This window comes from Drosophila willistoni (genome assembly GCF_018902025.1).
Source record: "Drosophila willistoni isolate 14030-0811.24 chromosome 2L unlocalized genomic scaffold, UCI_dwil_1.1 Seg168, whole genome shotgun sequence".
Classification (NCBI taxonomy): Eukaryota; Metazoa; Arthropoda; class Insecta; order Diptera; family Drosophilidae; genus Drosophila; species Drosophila willistoni.
The window spans coordinates 18,269,424-18,278,137 of NW_025814047.1; the positions used below are offsets into that span (position 1 = coordinate 18,269,424).

Genomic DNA, 8,714 nt, shown 5'->3' on the forward strand with positions numbered 1-8,714 from the left:
TCGATTTCTAATACGTCTGGCAGATTTCTGGATCTGATTTTTACTTCTGATCCTAGCTTTTGTGAAGTATCTAGAACTAGTCCAATGGTGTTACCAGAGGATAGTTATCATCCATCTTTAGAGTTATCTATTGAGTTTCCCAGCCGCGAGCCCATCTCCGAGTGTGATCCTACGGTACGCATCCGATGTTTTCGGAAGACTGACTTTGTCGCACTAAACAATGTCTTTCTTAATACCGATTGGACTAATTTATACACTTGTACGGATATGAATTCCGCCATTTCTTTATTTTATACCACTGTTGACTCGATCTTTAACGACTGTGTACCCCTAGTGTCTCCTGTGGTGACGCAAAAATCACCATGGTTTACGCGGGGGCTGTCAAAACTGAAAAATCTTAAGTCTAGGTATTACAAAAAATATAAAGTCACGGGTCTATCATCGGATCTGTCTCGTTACTTGGTTGCTAAATCGAATTTTATTGTTTCTAATTCTAAATGCTATAATAATTACTTACAACGTTGCAAGTTGCAATTCTCCGAAAATCCTAAAGAGTTCTATAGTTTCGTTAACTCAAAGCGAAATTCTATCTCCCTTCCATCGTTTGCAGTTTTTTATAATGATTCGGCCTCTTCTGATCAATCTATTTGTAATTTATTTGCTAACTTCTTCTCGACTACGTACATATCTACTAAGTACAACTCTAGTCAGATATATCCATATCCAATAACGAAATCCAACTGTATTCTTAATCCTATTATAACGCAAAGTTCGGTAGCTAAGGAACTAATGACGATTAAGCCGGTATACTCACCGGGCCCAGACGGTATTCCTGCTTGTGTCCTGAGATTCTGTGCGGAGTCATTGTGATCGCCTTTACTTAAGCTTTTGAGTTGTCCGTTACACTGTCCGAGTTTCCAACTATATGGAAGGATTCGTTTATTTTACCTCTTCACAAATGTGGCAATAAATCCGACGTCACTAATTACACAGGAAATTCTAAATACCTAAACTGTTTGAGAGAATTATGACGTCTCAAATACAGCATTTATGTAAATCTATTTTTTCGCCATCATGGGTTTGTCAAGAATAGGTCTACCACAACTAACCTTTTACAGTTTACATCTTTTGTAATCCAAGGTTTTAAGAAACAAAAGCAAACTGATGTTATATATACGGATTTCAGTAAGGCTTTCGATTCGGTAAACCATGCCTTACTATTACATAAGCTGAATTTAGTTGGCTTTCCGGATGCTCTGCTTGCTTGGATTTCACAATATCTAAGCAATAGGAGGCAGAGGGTTCTTTTTTGGTCCTCTCTTTCTAAGATCATTTGTGTTGAATCGGGAGTCCCACAGGGCAGTCACCTTGGCCCATTACTATTCACCATTTTTATTAATGATCTCCCCACCGTTCTTTTAAATTCCAGAGTTCTTATGTATGCCGATGATGTAAAAATCGCTAATCGCATCGTAGACTCTCTCTCATGTCATACCGTCAAAGCTGACCTGAATGCTTTTCAGGGGTGGTGTAGTGCTAGCTTGTTATCTCTAAACTGTTCTAAGTGCAAAGTTATGTCTTTTTATAGAGGTTCTCCCCAATTAACTTTTTAAATAATTTCCCGTTAGAAAGAATTAATAATACTTCCTTGGTTGTAAAAGATTTGGGGATCTTAATCGACCACAAACTTAGTTTTAATCAGCATATATCGACTACTGTTAGTAGGGCTAAGAATGTTCTTGTCTTTATAAAGCGCTGGTCGAAGGAGTTCAAGGATCCATATACTACCAAAATACTGCTTACTTCTTTAGTCCGCCCCATATTGGAGTATGGATCTTGTGTTTGGTCTCCTCAATATGAGTTTTATAAAAACAAATTAGAATCTATTCAAAAACAGTTTTTACTTTTTGCCTTTCGTGATCTGCGCTGGGATCCAGCCGTACAACTTCCATCTTATTCTAGTCGACTTCAGTTATTTAACCTTCCTTCTTTAACTAATCGTAGAACAATGCTTGGTGTAACTTTTCTTTACAAACTTTTGATGGTGAGATTGACTCTTCCGAGCTATTGAGCCAAATTAACATTTCTGTTCCATCTAGAAGGACCCGCAATTTCACACACTTTTAGGTTCCGAAACATCGCTTCCGGGTACAAAAACTGCGATCTTGTCCTTCCTCGCTCGTAATTAGTTGTAATCATCTTAATTTTAACCTATCCTGTTTTCTTTTTATATGTAACCTATTATCTCATTACATTTAATATTTTCTATTTCTTTAGTTTAATTTATGTTTATATATGTAATACGCCTATGCCCTTAGGTCGGAGTGGGTAGAGGTTGTAACATTAACTTTACTTAGGGTCATTCGTAACAGGCCCGGGCCTGGTGTCATATGGGCCACTTGTTCGTACTGAGCGTTGTACGACTACGTCTATAAAAAAAACCCGAATCTCTTAAACACTCTGCCATCGGCCAATTCATCTACCGCCCACAATATCAGAAGTGGTGAACACAATGGACATCAACATTGAGGCTCACAATTTGCCAACTTTAGAGAAGTGGCTGGAGCTGTTGGAGTTGCGTACAACAGGGTCAAAGGACGAGCTTGTGGCACGCTTAAACGATGTTCCAGTGGATCGACGAGGAGCTTGTTGTCCATATCTATTATAACTAAGACCGTCGAGGAAAGTACAGAAGACGAAAGTAACTGTCAACTGTCAGAGACCAAAAATGAGAAAGAGGGAGACAACAACACTGATGTCTTGCTGAAAAAATTGTGCGACCATAGTGGCGCCTCAACGCCAGAAAAAAAACGAAACGCACGATTCAGTGCCGACGAGCAACCACTGTTGTGCGAACGACAGCGTCGGCGAAAACGAGATGGCAGCAGAACTAATTGGCGCGCAAAACCAGCGTCGTGAACCCGAACCAATTGGCGCGCAAACCAGCGTCGTGAACCAGTGTTGGTAAATCAACGCTCGGAGGAAATGTTGGAAAGCGGTTTTTCGTCAGCTGCAAAATTCCAATTAGCAAAGGAAGCGTTGTTGGAATTTAATGGGAACTCGTGTAGAAAGAAATGGGTCACGCAGCTGACAAATATAAGCGGTGTATATGGAATCAAAGGTGTACAAATGCACATGCTTCTAGTCGACGCTTCAAGGACGCGCTCATGATTTGCTACATGCCAATGGTACGCGCATTTTGGAACCCGTGGACAACATCTGTGAGCAGCTTGTCGAGTCGTTCGGGAAAATTGTGTCTCAAGCAGATGCCAGGCGCCTATTCGTGTCTCGAATTTGGAGCGCCAATGAGAGTTTCGTCAGTTACATCGATGAGAAGGCCAGGCTGTCAGATGCTATCTGCATCAGCGAAGAGGAGCGAGTAGACAAAGCCATTGAAGGGATTCCTGTGGAGGGACTCCGCATTCAAGCGCAGATTCAAAGATTCAAGTGCATTACAGAATTACGCTGTGCATTTTCAGGCATTCAGATACCGGTACAGCGAGCAGCAAGAGAAACTACAAAGGTGGCCGCTACGGGCAGACGTTCCGAAGAAGATTTCCGTTGCTACAACTGCAACTCGAAGGGCCACATGAGCAAGGACTGTAAGAAACCCGACAAAGTGCCAGGGTCCTCCTTCGGATGCGGTGCCTTGGATCATTGGGTGGCTAAGTGTCCACTTAATAAGGAGAAGCTAGCTAAAGGATGCGACGACGTAAGATATGTTAAGATATATTTTAAAACACCAACTAATCCTTACTTAATTACAACATGCTTCATAGACTCAGGCAGTGATGTTTCACTTATTAAAATCTCTTAATGAGTCTATGAGCCATGAAATAATTTTGGGAAGAGATTTTATGAAAGCATGTAATATTAAGCTAGACTTAAATGCCTTGAAAATGGTTACACTTGAAAGGAGAAAAGGTAAAAATGAACTTGGAGAGCGGTCGGAATTTGAGTCCTTGTCATTGCAGACATGCCATACAGATTTGCAAATAGCTAGAAATGTAAATGTTGAGAGAATAGTTGATGAAATAATTAAGGAGAAAAACTGTAAGATTAGAATAATCACCAAAGAATGTAACCCCAAAGTTGAGGACGAGAAAATTGTTAGCGAAATAGTTAAGGGGAATGATAGAGAAATTATTAGCGAAATTGATAGCAAGATTGTTAGTGAAACAGAGAATGGAGATAGAAGCAAAATGGTTACGAAAAGTAGGAATGAAGCTGTTATTGAGTTGGTCAATGAAAAAGTTAGATCTAATAGAAAATAGGAAGAAAGAAAAGAAACTACTGATGACGAATCTCTAAGCGAAATAGAATTTTAATTATTAAATATCGAGTGTTTCAACACTTTAAAATCCGGAAAAAGTTTGAGCAATTGTTTGAGAGTTCATATTTGGTAGCACAAAGGCCTGAATTGCCTGATGTAAAATGTGAAATGAAGCTCAACCTGGAGGGGTCGAAGGCATTAAGTTGTGCGCCTAGAAGATTGTCATATTCTGAGAAAGGGAAATTGCAGGCGATGTTAGACGGGTACTTGGCGAAGAAGATCATACGTTCTAGTGAGTCGGAGTATGCATTGACTTTAGGAGATTGACCAAAGTTTTGGTGAAAGATAACTACCCTATACCTCTGATAGACGATTTATTAGACATCCTTGGCGACAAACGCTAAAAAATGGCTAATTTCACGTGTTCATGGAGGAAAACTCAGTTAAATATACATCTTTCGTCACTCCGTTAGGCCAGTTTGAGTTCCTCAGGATGCCAATGGGTCTCAAAAACTTATCATCAGTGTTTCAAAGATTTGTGAACAAAATTTTTACTGATATGATTAGAGATAGTAATAGTGTATCAAGACGATATCATGGTAGCCAGTAGAACTGCCAAAGAGACTGGAAGAAGTTTTTAGAAGGATAATTAGAAACAAGCTGGAATTGCGTATGGATAAGTGTGAGTTCTTTCAGTCAACCATTAAATACTTGGGATTTCTCATATCGGAAGAGGGCATTAGAGCCGATGACAAAGGCGTAGATGCGGTTAAGAACTTTCCCATACCAACAAATGTTCACACAGTAAGAAGTTTCTTGGGATTGGCTTCTTATATTCGTCGTTTTAGTAGAAACTTTTCGTTAATTGCAAAACCACTCCATGACCTATTGAAGAAAGATAGGGTGTTTAAATTTGGAAAGGAAGAGCTGGAGTGTTTTTCGTTGCTCAAAGATAAATTAGTAGAATCGCCGGTGTTGGTAATATATAACTTCAAGGACGAAGTAGAGCTGCATTGTGATGCGAGCGCGTTAGAATTAAACCCAAGAATTGCGAGATAAGCCCTTGAGCTACAGAATTATGATTATAAAGTAGTGTACAGGGCAGGCAAACAGATGCAACAGGTTGATGCGCTTAGTAGATGTACGAACATACTTGTTGTAGATACAAATAGTTTTGAAGACAATCTTGTTATATGCCAGAACAGGGACGAAAAGTTGCGGGAAGTGAAAAGAAAGTTGGAATTTGCTGTGGATAAGTTATTTGAAATGAGAACCGGAATAATTTACAGGAAAACCAATGACGAAAAGTTGTTGTTTTATGTACCGAGTGAAATGGAAGAGTCAATCCTTTTCAAGTATCATAACGAACTCGGTCATATCGGCAGAGATAAGGTAAGGGATGCCATTTCGAAAGCGTATTGGTTTCCTAACATAAAGGAGAAAGTTGTGAAACACATAAGCAATAGCTTAAATTGTGTTGCTTATTCGCCAAAATCTGGAAAAGGGGAAGTAGTATTACACCTTTTGAACTAATTCACATTGATCGTTGTGGTCCTATCAGGCAGGCTCAGGCAGAAGCAAAAAACACTTGTTTGTTATTATTGACGGTTCTACGAAGTTGGTCAGTCTATATTCAACAAAGACGACGAATACTGAAGAAGCGGTGTTAGGTCTCAAAGACTATTTTAGGGCCTACAGGACCCTTAGAGGAAGCTGTTTCACGTCATCAGAGTTCGAGATGTTTGTAACTCAGAATAACGTTAAGCATATTAAGATTGCCACAGGGTCCCCTCAATGGGCAAATTGAGAGGGTGAATCGTACCCTGGGACGTATGCTTGCTAAATTATCGGAACCAGAAAAGGGCATATATTGGGATTTGATAGAATGTTGAAGATTGTTTAAATAACACACTTCATAGGAGCATTAAGCAGTTACCGAGCAAAATGCTCTTTGCAGTAGAGCAAAAAGGCAATGTCGGTGATGAGTTAAGAGAAGGACTAGAGCAGTTAGGAATAGTGAATGATTGAAGTAATTTGGATACAATTAAAAGGGATGGAGAAATACATCAGAAGCAAAGCCAGAAGTACAATGAGCAGCAGTATAATAGCAAAAGGGTAGCACCCACAGGATATAAGGCAGGGGATTATATTATGGTGAAGAATTTCGATTCAACTATAGGAGCGTCAAAAAAGCTAATCCCAAAACACAAAAAGCCTTATGTGATAGACAAGGTTCTCAAAAATGACCGATTTTTAATTAAGGATGTGGAAGGCTTTCAGCTTAGCCAGCTCAGCCACAATATAAAACATTGGATAGGTAAAAGAAAAAGTGACTGAAAGTTATGCTTAAGCAAATGAAAATAATGTTAACTGTAATAGATTTTTATGTAATGTACCTTAACTAATTTGTAGTTATAAGATTTCACCTTATTGTAACATTTATTATGTAAGGATCAGGAGATCTTACGGTCAGGACGGCCGAGTTGTAGCAGGAGAGACGGTCACACTTGCTCTCTTGCTACTCTTCGATCCCAGTATTTTAATTGACTCTCTGAGAGAGAGGTAAGTTTAGCGCGTCTGTCGTGTGGGTCAGTCGTTGCTGAGCGTTGAGGAGTGTGAGACAGATATCGAGAGAACATTAATGATAACTACGATAAATAATAACTATTATAAACACTAACTACAATAAGTACATTACGAAATAAAATAAACTACAATTAATTTAAAGCAAATAAAACCCGAATTTCCTAAACTGACATCGGTCAATTCATGTACCGCCCACACTCTATACTTCTATATTTAGCTCATAATTAGCTGTGGTTATTTATATTTTAATTATCTGTTTTTTTCCTCGCGCAAAATAGGCTATGTCCTGGTGTCGTATGGACATACATATTAAACGCGTCAAAGACCAGACCATATAAATATGACATTGCACCCACAAATGATTCAGTAATTTTGTTCAAGGACGAATTAAATCTGTAGAAGCTCGCATAGTCAAAAATATTGAGAATTCATTGTACGCACAAATAGCTCATCTTGTAACATTTTATAAATTAAATTGTTCAGACGAATATGATTTTGTATGCACTTACATTCATATATACATATATAAACATATTCACATAAACATGTATACTTAACACGAGCGTAACATAGGCCACTTTTGACTGTTGTTTTTATAAATATTGGTTAATGTTTAGAGTCAGTTACGGCAATATTTCGTTTTGATTAATAGTTTCTTTAAAAATTCACATTTTTTTTACTTTGAGCCATAACTATTTGTGCTATATATATATAGTTAGAATTTTCAAAAATCGATTTTTTTTATAATTCGAATGTATATGGTTTTAAGACTATGCTGTATGCGTTTTTCTCAAAGCATGTTTTCGGAATCGGTGACCCAAACGACCCAAAAAGTACTGAACCGGTGGGTCTGAATTTTTATACCCTTGCAAAGGGTATGATGGGTCCGATGGCTATAAAGTGAAATAAGGAAGTCTCAAGTATAATAGAATCGCTTAAAAAAATGTATTATAATCGGTTAACCCAAAAATGGACTAGACATAATAATCGGTGTATTTTAAACATGATGAACAAAAATTTAATAAAAAAGGTCATTTTTCCAAATGCTACTTTTTTTTAATATATTGCAATATTAGTTTAGTTTAGTTTAGTTTTTTTAATATATTGCAATATTAGTTTAAAAAAAGGGTTTAGTTAGAACTTTTTGCTGCTACGTGGAAGGAAACAGGAAGGAAATATCTTAGTCACATTTTAAAAATATTGCATTACAAATGTTGTTAAGCTTTTAAAAACAATTCAAATGTGTCGAACTCTGAAACTCTGTACCTTAACGTAAAAAAAACGTTTATTGACAATTATGGAGATCCAATCTACTAAAAAAAGTTGCTAAAAGTAGCAGGAAATGCATTTTTGTGGATGTGCAAAGAGAAACAAATTTACAAACGATTCAAGGATAAGAAATTGACTTCAAGTTTGCGAATCGGCAGTCTAGTGGTTTGGGTATATTTTCCATACCAAGATTTTCGTTTGACTTATTCGTATTTCTAAAATTAGGCAAATTCCTGAGCAAGATTTTATTGGAAATCGTAATTCAACTAGAAGATTTTAACTGGGTTTATTTAACAAGCTTTTAAGAGCAACACACTGACAACTTGGACAACTTGCCGTTGGGTGGAAAAGTAAATCTTTTGGTTAATTTTAGTAAGAAATTTTGAGAACAACCTTAGACCAATTGTTGATCTTGCTTACCCATTTTGGGAAAAATTCTGAATTCCAGGGTCGTCTGTGCCCACGAATATCAAACAACTTATCGAGAATAATAGTATTGTGATATTCACAATACTATATGTATTCAGTAAAATTCAATCAAATATTGGACCATAGTACAATGTTTTTCAAATTAACACCAGATTTG

The 8,714-nt window shown here is 37.5% G+C and overlaps 1 protein-coding gene across 1 annotated transcript; it reads left to right on the forward strand.

The window, feature by feature from the left end:
* The first annotated feature begins 2,512 nt into the window (after positions 1-2,512).
* On the forward strand, positions 2,513-6,165 carry LOC124459901. Its single transcript, XM_047009681.1, has 3 exons — positions 2,513-2,629; positions 3,146-3,712; positions 6,058-6,165. The coding sequence occupies exons 1-3, from the start codon at positions 2,513-2,515 to the stop codon at positions 6,163-6,165; spliced, it is 792 nt and encodes a 263-aa protein (XP_046865637.1).
* The last annotated feature ends 2,549 nt before the right edge of the window (positions 6,166-8,714 follow it).